Here is a 12,750-nt window from a genome sequence, read left to right as displayed (position 1 = left end):
ATCATGGAAACACCGGCAGCATCTCGTAATTCTGCCGGTGTTTCCTCGTCCGCCTGCATGCGGGAGGTGTTAAACCCGCCAGGTCAGACCTGGCGGGAATATCACCTCCCGCCTGCAGGGGTCGGGATCAGGCGGTCCGGAAACAACGGTGGCGGCGGGTTTACCGCCACCGTTATTTCCGGACCGCCAGGGTCGTAATGAGGCCCAATGATGAGGTTGATAAGCAAAGCACCGGATGAGTTCTGGTGAGGCTTGCTGATGTGCAAACCGGCAAACGAAAGATCCAGGAAAATTAATAACTCTTGAAGAAACGAGAGGAGAATGGGCAGAAGAGCCGCTATGAAAAAATGCATAGTCCCAACAAATGAATTATCCTTGTAACTTTGAGGACAGTTAGCCCTCCCATTGCAGCATAGGTGGGGGTTCGAGATCCACTAAAAATATCATCCCCCAGTCACCATGCATTCACGGATACCAAATATGATAGAAACCCTCAAACAAGAAGTAGGTCCTCTTCACATATAAAGAGCAGAGACGTGCCCTGAAGACATTTCAAAAACAGTTGATGATGTTGTTGTAGTCAAATGTAATGGGGAGTCAAGTTAGACTGAAAGTTATACACTATCACTCTGCCTAGGCGTCAATGTAATTTTTACTTTCTACTGATTTCTTTTCCCTGATGAGCCTTATGAGACCTCATTGAAAGCATGATTATTGTATATGCCCTCCCCAACTCCACCCACAGTTGGGCTACATTGTGTATGTACATTGTTACCCGTATACGAGGATCTTCACATGAATGGATGTGAATGCTCCAATGGATTGTGGCAGCTATTTCTTGACTACTTTCATGGATAAGGTTTTGCTGTAATCGAGATTGCATTCCTACCAGCGACAACCATTTGACGTCCAGCGAAAAAGGAAGCTATACAGGGACTATGATACAGATGTTCCCTGTGTGTTCATGGCTCTGTCCCATTCGAAATCCAAGCCTAGAGTGGCCATTGCGAATAGGTGCCTTGAGTCAAAGTGAGATTCACAGTTGGAGAGTTACCATAAAAAGAAAACTATGACGTTTAAGAGGGGCAGCCCCCATGATTTAGTGGCTCTCAAAGTACCCACCTGAATGCACCTCTTTGATTGGGGTTTGGAATGCCCAACTGTAGCCCCAATTCCCAATAAAAGTGCAGGGAATGCCTATATTACTTGTAGAAGAACTGAGATCACAACAAGATGCTGACCTGAATACTGGAAGTGAGCATGTCATGGGGAACCTGCAACCTTCCAAGACTCTCCTGAGAGCCAACCTATGTCTAACACCTGAGGGAACAAGGTGCTCAGCCACCAGGGGGGAGTTAGGATAATGACTACACCCCTTGGCTCGCCAGGACTAGCCTTGCTGGAATCCTTAACCAATGTGTCCACCAGCAGTCTTGATGGGACCAGGTCATTGCTCTACCTAGGACTACGGGCAGGCAAAATCAGGTGTACAGACACACTGGAAGGTCACGTAGCCTGAATAATTTAGCTGATTAAGAGTGAAATACAATCTGGCTCAACAAACCCAAAGAGCCTGCACTATGAGGAGGGCACGCTTTATCTTACATAACACTACAAACATCCATCATTGGAGCTGCACATGCATTGTAGAGGGTTGGTGTAAAACACCCCCAAATTTCAGCACATCATCTTCATTTTCTCCCAGCCGGCACCTCCTCCAACTCAAAGATCCACCTGCAGCTGCAACCCAGTGGCATGACAATGTCAGGACCCCATCAGCACCTCTCCTTCAAGTGCAGAATTGAACAAGAGTTGCTCAACTGACAGCTCCAGTTGAAAACACATGAAGACCACCAACTGTGAGGATTTGAGGAAATTGAAGAACCTTACAGAAAGCAGTTCACCAGAGGTTCCTAAGTGGTTCTGATCACAAGTTCCAATCTCTCCAATTCTAATTGGAGAGCATCAACCTAAGAAATCCCCTCCTCAGGTTGACTAGGGAAAGAAGCCTGTGAAGTCTATTTTCAGTGAAGATAGCCGACTGATGACAGAAGCGGCATAGCTGTCACTTCAAAAGACAACTGCCAAGATGGAGCATGATCTGATCCATATGTCCATTATGGCTGGCCAGTGGCACAGATTAAGACCAGCAACACGACTGCTGAAGAGAGGGAACCTGAAGAATCTGTTAGTCCATGATGATGTTTGCCCGTGAAGGATCTGGGAAACAGAGGCTGAGAGCCAAGAGCCTGCCTCCTATTCAACAGCAAGGGTGTGAGTTTTACTGAGGAGAACAAAGCAGCCCCTACTCAGTGGAGACCAATCCAGAGTGAGCTGACGGTTGCAGTTCTGTGCCAGTGGGCGAGAACACTGTAGCCCCAGAGAGCCAAGCTAGCTGGAGGTGAGTGGCCAATCTGTACCAAAGAGAGGGGGTAAGAAAGCAAGGAGGGCCGGCGGGTACACCCCAGGAAGTTGCATAGTGTGATAGAGATGAGCAAGCAAATGCTGTGAGAAGGTCAGAGGAAAATATGATTACGACATCAGTAGAGCCAGAGGGAATGTGAGAAAATGACTTGAACAAGAAAAGGTCAGAAGCACCTTAGCAATCATGAATACAGTACAATTAAATGGTCTCCTTACACTAACTAGCATTTTTCTAGTACATCACTCTATGAAACCTATGGTACACCTAGCAAGTCACTGGACATAACAGCTCTTGTTCAGATCTAAGTATCACAGAAGATAGACCGTTCTGCTGTATTATATGTTGTCTCTTGACACCACAGGTTTATCTTCCAATCATGTGTTCAATACTAGCACATCTCATTTCACTTTTGGAAACTATGAATACCGCTCCCTCCTACGCACCCTCAACTTCTTTCCAGGCCTGAACATTGTTGTAAGGATGTTTCTTGCTGCACATGAGCTTGTTATGTCAGTCTACGTACAAAAGATATTTCTCAGCAGAAAAACACTGAAAGGAAAGAAAAATACAAGTCTTACCACATTCCAGACAGCTAGCAATGTTCAATAAATGCCTACCTTTCTCAGGGGCAGTAAGATTCGGATCACTTCGGGGCAAACAATTGTCTCCGATCTGATTGAAGAGCATCCGCTGCAAGTGCAAAAAATGACGTCATTAGAAATAAAAGTACTAGTAGCATCCTCGTCTGAAAAAAATCTGTAATATTCTGTATATTGCTTTTGCTATTACAAATCATTCACACATTCACATACAATATAACACATCTATTACACAAAAGGAGAGAGCTGCAAAATTGAAATGTACAGAATAGCATGCCTCCTCACCTCCAACTAAAGATTAATAGAATATTAAGCCAGCAAGGACTCCTATGACATATTAAACAAGAGGCCAGAGGCTAAGTTTGCTTTTAACATCCTAATAATGTACATTTCTGAGGTGTGCTATTCTTTATAATATCAAAACCAACAAAGAAAAAAAAAGTTAATACACATTTTCTGTTTTGATTATCCAAAACAGCAATGTAGTTATAATTAATTTCAATGGAAAGTTTGACCATGCCAGCATTTTTGCATTGTTCCCTAGTTCCGACCTTGGAGAGGTGCAGGGGGCACAGGGGATGGTATTTGCAACGGGACATGAATGGGAGTCAGCATGGGGACTCAGAGCAGGGATGGAACCACTGGAAGGGGGGATGGCTGACAGGCATAGGGCTCGTGTGAGGATGGGTCACACTATGCTGTCATCTCTGTGCAAGTAGCACAGAACACAAAATGAACAAAAATAGTGTCCATTCAGTTTATTAACATACCATTACCGAATAGAAACAATCTAGATCATAACAATTCCCTTTGCCCCTCCCCTCTTTCTTCGCCTATCGTCCCTCCCACAACATCTGAAAATACTGTGTCATTAGATCATTGATTATTTTGCACAGAACGTTCAATTGGAGGAGATTTCATGAATAATCAATTACATCTCATATTGCTATTGCTTTGTTGATAGTTGTCTTTGAAAATTGACTTTCTTTTGAATCAAAACCTTTTTTTTTTTGTAGCATTGAAAAGATGTTGCCACAAAAAAATGTTTTGGAAAAAAAAGATTCACTTGGTTCATAAAACTGATCCAATTCTTCTGTAGTTTTGTATTTCTCAGTAGCTCATCTCACTTATTGGCCTACTGGATCAGATGCAATTAATAAGTACGGTGGAGGGTATTTTCATGGTGTTTCAACTTTACACTGGATTAGCCGAGATGGGCCATCATGTCAACAAAGGAGATGTTTGGTTTTGGTAGGAAGCGACAACAAGAAATTCAGTTGCATCTGTTTTTTGTGCCAGTTTCCTCCCATATACAATAGATACGACGAAGTTGGTTTTCTGAACGGCCTAGGTAATTGGACCAAGCTACTTCAATGAGGTTTAACAGAAAGCTAGGTTTTATCCCAAGGTTTTTCCAGCATTGGATCTTTCATAGATTCACATGCTTGAATATTCCCCCCTCATTAAACTGAGAATCCTTAGTAATTTTAACATTTTCCATAGGCAAAAGCTATGCACATTGCCAAGAGTGCCTGAAAAGGCACTCACTTGTGTAGTCCCCTTCACCTCACCAGGGTCCTTTTGACCCTAACCAATGAGGTGGAAGTGCTTAAGATCCATCCCAGGCAGCCATCTTAAGATCTTTCACTGCAGGTTAGTGACTAGGGAATCCTCCACAGCTCTCCTGAGCTTTGTCTTATTATTCAGTCTTTTATAGTCTTTTTAAAATAATACTTTCATTTTCCACTGCGATCTTTATCACCTCGATTCTTTTCGTGTAGACCCAAATCCTGCTTTGCTCTACACATAATGTGTTTTGCAGTTCAGGAAACCTTGTTTTTCGTGTTGAAATCATCACAGGAAGATCTGGTCTCTCATGACCATGGTGGAGTCAGGCAATGAAGGGCCTTCTAAAGGGAATCCCTCACTTTTCAATGAATGCCTCAGGTGCTTCAAAAAGAGTGTCTTTGTAAGAGTCCCGCACGAGGAGTGTATATACTGTCTTTAGCCTCATTGCATTCAAGGATGTCACATATGTCAAACCTTCACACAGAAGACCCTACAGGACAAGCACAGAAGACTACGTGATCTGGAGATGAATCTGGCAAAACAGCTCCTGTCACTTCCCACAGGACCCCTGAAAAGCATGCTCCCAAGAAGGGAGCTTCATTTGTGCGAGGAAGTACTGCATCACCTGCAAAAACAAAGAAAAGGGGGGAATAGGAGTCAAGGACATCTCCTGTAGTGTCTATGACATAAAAATCTCCAAGTTCTGGTGAAAAAACATATAAATCGGCAGTTAAGACCCCTCGTCCACGTCTATTACTAAAATACCATCCACAGACAAATCGTCCACAAGGTTTTATACTATGGGCATTTCACTGTCCATGGCCTAATCGTCTACGGCTAAATCGCCGTCAACTCGAACCTTGTCCCTGAAGGACCAATCACAAACACAAACAGTCTTTGTCTACGAAGTCGTCTTTGTCGACGGGAGGATCCCCGTCCACGGCTAATCTGCAGTCTTCCAAAAAACCCTTGTCTACGACTACTGCAAGGGACAGCTTGTCCACAACTACGTCTAAAGGACCCTCGTCCACGTCTACTTCATCGACAGCTAGTAAGCAATCGGCAGGAGTTGCTTTGTTGATTGAGAAAAAACTGTCTAATGTCCACTCGTCCACGACTACTCTGCATGTCCATGGGAAAAGCAGTTGTCACACAGCTACCTCCTGCAGCCATGGAACATAGTAATAAACAAACACTGTCAGTGCTGCAGGCCTCAGTTTCTAATGTTAACTTGTCCCCATCAAAGAAATGGTTGAACTTCCTGACATAATTCTACAGGAGGAATTCGCTGTCCATGGCAGTCACACTCAGAAGATAGATCAGACCTTTTCCAACCCTTGTTGATGCAGTCCTTCAATCATATCATGGACGAGTTCCAGAGGAGGCAATAGGCGCACTTGGCCACCGCCAACACTGGCAACAACACTACACCAGTAGTCACTTAGGAGCCTCCACCTCGTAGACAGGCAATTGCTTCACCACCACGAAGACAGAGGAGCGCCTCTCTGTGATGGATTACGTTGTTGAGAAGCAAAAGAGGCGAGACTCTCCTGGAATTTCTTCACTGCCAGATGACATCACTTCGTTCCATTTCACCATTGCGAAGGCGGCAACCATGTTCAATCGCTACGTCTAAGTATTATAGGCAGAAGAGAAGTCTGTGCTGTATGAGCACAGGGACAAGAGATGTAGGACCGTTACTGTTATACCCATTTTAGACACCATATGGGAAGCAGGGGAAAAGATCCTAGCCAACCTGCTTCCTACCCCCACTACAGTGGCTACACCAGAGAAGAAATACAAGGCCCCAGAAGATGCACCACTGTGCTTGCAGGGACACCCAAAGCCTGATTCAGTCATCAGTGTGGCTGCCAAAAAGAAGTTCAAGAAACCAGCTTCACCACTAATGGCTTCACCTGATAAGGAAGGCAGAAAACGTGAAGCTGTAGGCAGGAAGGTTTCAGCTTCGGCATCTTTGTCAATCAGGACAGCAAATGCACTCGCAATGGCATCAAGATATGACCGGGAATTGTGGCACAAGATGTCCAGGTTAACGGAGTACCTTAAAGCTGAATTTCAAGATAAGGCACGGGCCATTGTTGGCGACTGAGAGGCAACATCTGACCACATGATTGACTCTGCGGTGGATGCAGCAGAGTCTGGGTTCAGGCAGATGGCTCATGGAGCTTTCCTCAGACGCCAGGCCTGGATGAAGGTGACCAACTTCAGGCCTGAAGTGCAAGCGCAAATCCTCGACATAGCCTTCGATGACCAGGAACTCTTTCACAACAAAGTTGATGATCACGAAGGGGATCAAAACGGATACTGATATGGCAAGAGCCATCAGTTCTTTGAGAGATAAGGACAAGGAAAGGCGTTCTTTTTGCTTCTTTCGTGGCGTATCAGGAACATTTTGATCCTACAACAGACCCTACTCTATGCAGAGGTCCACCTCAATGAATCAGTCGTCCACCAGATACCAACAGCCCGCCTCCCAGTGCACTACGCAGAGAGGCAAGCGTAGGACGGGCCAAACAAGGGTCCAATCAACCAAACAAAATTGATGGGAAGTACCACATCCTCCCACATCGCTCCCCGGTGGGAGGGAGGATCAGCCACCACCTTAATCAGTGGCAAAAGATCACATCAGAATAATACACAAGGGACATACAATCGAGTTCCTCAAACAACCGCAAGCCTTACCACCGCAGGCAGGCAACACACACCGACTAGGCCAGCTCAAGCTGGAAGTAGACTACTAGAAAAAGCAGCTGTGAAGGCCGTTCCACTCAATCAAAGAGAGAAGCGATTCTACTCTGCTTTTTTCTGGTAAAGAAAAAGAACGGACAGTGGCGCTCGATTCTAGACCTACACACCTAAAGTACGTGAAGCACATAAAATTCAAAATGACCACTCTCCAGCAGGTCCTGCCATGGCTCCAAAAGGGCAATTTTCTGGCAAAAATCGATCTAGAAGATGCAGATTTCACGTACCCATACATTCAGCGCACAGACACTACCTAAGATTTACAGTGGGAGACAAGCATTGTCCGTTCCACAGTGCTCCCTTTTGGCCTGTGGTCAGCCCAGAGGGTCTTCACTAAATGTCTTGCCCCAGTAGCAGCGCACCTAAGAAGAACATGTGTGGACATTTTTCCGTACCTCGAAGATTGGCTCATCAAAGTGAAGTCAAGGGAACAGACAATCAGGACGATCAATCAAATGAAGGAAAACATCATCAATCGAGGGCTTTCCATCAACAACAAAAAATCAGTAGTCACGCTGCCGCAAAATGTCCTTTTTCTGCGAGGAGAACTAGATACTTGGATCCGCGAGTGATGCGGTCCACCGAATGAATTATGGCTATTGCCCAACTTGCCAACTGGTTCTTTAAGGCCCGCATGATCACGGTGCGTCACTACAAATCCCTACCGGGCATGATGCCATCAAGTATATTACTGGTTCCAAATTGCAGGTTGAGAATGAGACCGATCCAGGAAGAACTAGATTGACAATGGATTCAAGCATCAGGTTCATGGGAGGAGCATTGTGCACCTGTCACGTCCTTTCCACCAAGCTCTGCACTGGTGGCTGGCAGAGCAAACCCTAAGACAAGATATGCCTTTTCGAGCCCCCACTCCAATGCTTCTTCTCAGAACAGAGGAGTCCTTGGAGATGGAGAGCCCATCTCAGAGACATGCAAGCAAGGGCACATGGTCCAACAAGAGTCACATCTACACATCAATGTCCTGGAACTCAGAGCCATTCAATGGGCACTGAAGTCCTTTCAAACAGTTCTCACAGGACACGTGGTCACCATACAAACCGACAACACAACATTGATGCACTATACCAACAAGCAAGGTGGAACAAGATTGTCTATGCTGTCGGCAGAGGCGCAGAAACTTTGGAAATGGGCATTCTCCCAGAAGATCCAGGTCAGAGCAGAACAGGGAAGGACAACATTATTGTAGCTCAACTGAGCTGGGAATTCTACACATCCCAAGAATGGGAGCTCAACTGGACTGAGGTCGAACAAGTCTTTCAAAGATGGGGTCACATCGATCTCTTTGCCACCAGGCTCAACAAGAAATGCCCTCTCTTTCGATCCAGGTACTCGGAAGAGGGTTTGCTGTGGGATGCTTTTGCATTGACATGGACAGGCTGGTTCCTATACACCTTCCCTCCGATATCCCTGTTATCCAGGGTATCGAGACCGGTGAGAGAACAACCCTGCCGGATGATGTTAAGAGCGGCAGCCTAGGCCCCGGAACCCGGAAAGTTTGGTACCAGACCTTCTACTTCAAGTGTGCCAGCTTCAAGTCGACTTGCAAGATGCAGTCTGGGTGTCCCACTGCTTGTTACTGCTAGAGTGGAAAGCTGCCTTGCTGCTGTCCCTGAAGCCTAGTTCCAACCTTGCAGGCTTCTCAATGGCGTCCTCGTTCGTCAGGTTCTCCTTCCGGATTGAGAACAGAACAGTCCTTCTTTACTGATGGCTTAAATAGCGGGGAATGCCTAAGCATAGCGTCAGATCGATTGATAACAGCTGATCGGACACTCTTGCTACTTGATTGTAACGTGCTCAGGTTCTTTTTCGTCACTGCACGCATTACAGCGAGATTGCCTGACAGTTTACAATAACACATGGTTTCAGACTGTATCTTAGGTACAGAAGGTTTGGTTGTTGTTATTATTCTGTGGGGTCTGATGTTATAGGGGCCGTGTCCCGTACTCATGTCCTTATCCACAGGAGGGGAGTTCTTCCGCATGAGGTCCTCCTGCATGATACCACCGTTAGGGGGACTATTGGTTAGCGACCACACCTCCCTAGCCTCAGAAAGGGGCTCCCCTCTGGGGAGAAGTCACACCATCTGGAGGACCTCAAACACCTCATTGGTTAGGGTCAAACGGGACCAAAGTGAGTGTCTTTTCAGGCACCTTTAGCAATGTACATTACTTTTTCCTATGAACATTTTTTAAATTACTGAGGATTCCCAGTCTGACGACGGGGAATATTCAAGCATATGTATCTATGAAAGATACCAATGCTGGAGAAATACAGTTGCAGCTAAGTAACTAAGAAGTATTGAATAAAGTACCCAGAGAGAGCTTAGGGTAATACTGAATAGCTGGGAAGGTAGACATCTAACTGTACATAAAGACCTTAACTATCTTTTTTAAATAAACCAAATTACACACCCGATAACTCAAAAGAAATCAAGGCACTATTTTTTTCCTGTGTACTTTTATGCCTCTTTATTTTTATCAGGCCATTACATTTGTTGTTGTTTATGACTTCCATTGGTAACCACTGGAAGAATTTAATCAAGATTAGACACCTGAGCTTTACAGCCCTGTTAACTAAAGTGCCTTTGCTATGACCTTTTGCACCCTTCTGCCACAGGATGTGCACCATCTCCGCATTGATCCTGTCGGCATCATACTCTAGTTCCAACACTTTGACTGCCCAAAGTTACATTTACAGCTTCTCCCAGATGCCACTGAAACCTCTGTTCTATTGTAGCGCCTGCGTCCGCTGACGCTATCTGAAGCTGAGCTTCTGACCGTGTGGGTCCGAAAGTGGTCAAGATCTCTGACCATGAGGTACCAGAGTGTTCGATAGTGCTTTTGGAGAAGCCACAAGGACCTTCCTGTGCACTGGGTGGCCAAATGATTGGGAGTCGATTTGGAGGCCCCCAAGACCTTCGAATTGCGAGTCCTATTTCACCCCTAATACGCGGGTATCTTCATCAGGATCCAATGCCACTCTTCCAACCAGAATTCTGTCCATCTGCCAATCAGTACCATTGTGGGGCAAGGATTAGTCAACCAAATGCCTGGGAATTCCCTTATTGAAAGAGGAAGCCAGCCCTGATGAACCTCCATTTGAGAGCAACACTAACACTTTACCCTAACAATGTGGTCCTTTTATATTTCACTTGGCCATTTACCTACCAGATCTGGTTATTCCTTTGAAGTGTTTGCATGTTATTCTGCATTGTGTTCCACCTTGCTGCTCTCCACAGAGCTTGGCCTTGATTAGTCCACCACCGCTACATTAGGTGAGCCAGGATCCCCCTACTTGGGATATGGGGCAAAGCCCTGACAAATAGCCAGGGTAATTGTGGGACAATGCCTGGAATTGCAAGGTCCGGCATAACTACAGTAACTTGATTAATCAATATTTGATCACATCTAACGCATCTAACACCCCACTCACTAGTCACCCATTCCTCTTTCCTTCTCTCCACTAGAATGGAATGCTCCTGAGTGCCAAAGGCAGAGGACGGAGTCAGAAACAGCATCAATATTGGTTCACTCAACAAAGCCTGTATCAAGGTAGGTGGCTGATTTAAAGGGGAATGGTTAACCGATTCTCAAGTTGAATACTGCACATGATGCAAAACCAAATGGAACTTAAATTGTCTGCAACCTTGACCTGGGTACAGATGAGCTTGTGCTTGGTGCCCAGGTAATGTCCACATAACGGTTTAGATACATCGTAGATTGAATCAACTATGGAAGTGTATCGGAGTAAATGCTGGTCAGTTCTTCAATACTACTGTGGTTAAAGTCCCCTCTTAGAATTGTCAACCACTTTGCAATATATGTTAGAAACACACAAGCTGTAAAACAGCTGCAACTACTGTATCATGCTTCCTTAAGATAATTTTCCCAGAACCACTGAAACTGTGTGTGTGTGTTTGTGTGTAAGTGTGATTTCTTATTTATTCACTCACATCAGATGCTGCAGTAGTTATTGGTCAGGGGTTATTGTGTACACCACAGCCTCACCCTTCCTCAAAAAACCTAACAAAATTAACTACTCTGTGTTCCACTGCAGGAAACTCTTGTGAGAAAGTTCCACACTACAAATACACATTCAGTATACATTGAAATAAAGATAACATGATGAGCCATGTTTGCAGTGAGATGACTACCTGGGAAGGTTCAGCAGGGGTTGGATAGATGGCACTGAAAGGTCTTTCCCTCGGTGACAGGCAGGGGTTGTCTCTCGACTGCTTGTGCTTGTCGGAGAGCAGAGGTGAGGCTGTAAAACAAGTAGAGACCTTTAATAAAACGCATGTAGTGCATAACAACTCAAATTATGACTCTCCTCTAATACTCGGTCAATCAACATACACACACACACACACACACACACACACAGCACTTACCCCTAGCACTGGATGGAGCAGAACTGGTGACGTTTGGCGAGGCAGAATGCGTGGAACTCAGGCTTGAGGTAGATGGGCTTGGCTGAAACAAGAAAACGAGAAGTATTACTATAGTCCCACTTTTGGAGTGCCTCCGTTAAACTGCTAAAGAGCCCATTGCATCCCACAAGTCATCTGCCCCCCAACAATGAAAGTGGTGAGGCTCAAATCTCTTCACTGTCACTTCGTCAATGTGTCACTGTCTTTTTCCCTTTTTTGTGATTGCTTTACTAACTTTTCCTCTGGTGAGCTCTTCGCCCAAATACTCATCAGTAACACATCTCATATGCGCCCCAGTGTAACACTAAGGCCCTCAGGGCCAGTGTACTTATGTACACTGTAGTCCCTATACAAGTAACATTGCACAGCTGACTGTGAGAGATCCAATGGATGGTGAAGCGCCCTCTTTTTCAGTTGGGGGGAGATCAAAGGTTCGCTATACTCCAGGGGTGTGAAATGTAAAATACAGTGCAGAGGCCTGAAGCCAGAAATTCTTCCTATGTAAGAGTACATTTGATATGGATGTGGCCATGTATGGCCATTGCTCTGGTGACCTTGAAGTGCACCACATCATTTGATACCAAAAGCAACAATAGTTATTATTTTTATTATTATAGTAATGTTCATGTATATCGCATTGGCAGCAAAATTCTTCCTTTTCTGGATGCCTTGTATTATACGTCTATGATCCAAGTCGAGATAAAGCAAAAAAAAGTTTACAGCCAAGATTGGGTGGCCCAGAGTCACCTCTTCCCTAATGCCCATTCATCAAAGCTGAGCCAACTTTATTATGTACATCGATCTGTCTAAATGTTCCCAGGTTGCCTTGCCAGTAGTCTTTCCTTGTCATAGTGGGGTAGGAGCACCTCTCTGCAGGAGGATGGAGGAGCAGGAAGAGTTCCAGAGCCAGTTGAAGAGCAGGATCTCCTGAGAGTGCTTCA

General features: G+C 45.2%; 1 protein-coding gene across 4 annotated transcripts in view; it reads right to left on the bottom strand.

Moving 5' to 3' along the window:
- Positions 1 to 12,750, bottom strand: part of DOCK4 (dedicator of cytokinesis 4) — a 2,129,281-nt gene that overhangs the window by 103,971 nt on the left and 2,012,560 nt on the right. For all 4 annotated transcript variants that reach the window (XM_069627915.1, XM_069627916.1, XM_069627917.1 and 1 more), the window contains 3 exons: positions 11,771 to 11,852; positions 11,534 to 11,643; positions 3,043 to 3,115 (listed from right to left, as the gene is read on the bottom strand). In XM_069627915.1, the coding sequence (XP_069484016.1) occupies positions 3,043 to 3,115; positions 11,534 to 11,643; positions 11,771 to 11,852 (265 nt within the window). The remainder of the gene's footprint in view (positions 1 to 3,042; positions 3,116 to 11,533; positions 11,644 to 11,770; positions 11,853 to 12,750) is intronic.

Source organism: Ambystoma mexicanum, chromosome 12 (assembly GCF_040938575.1).
Source record: "Ambystoma mexicanum isolate Mex_15411 chromosome 12, UKY_AmexF1_1, whole genome shotgun sequence".
Lineage (NCBI taxonomy): Eukaryota > Metazoa > Chordata > Amphibia > Caudata > Ambystomatidae > Ambystoma > Ambystoma mexicanum.
This window is presented reverse-complemented; position numbering and strand designations above follow the sequence as displayed.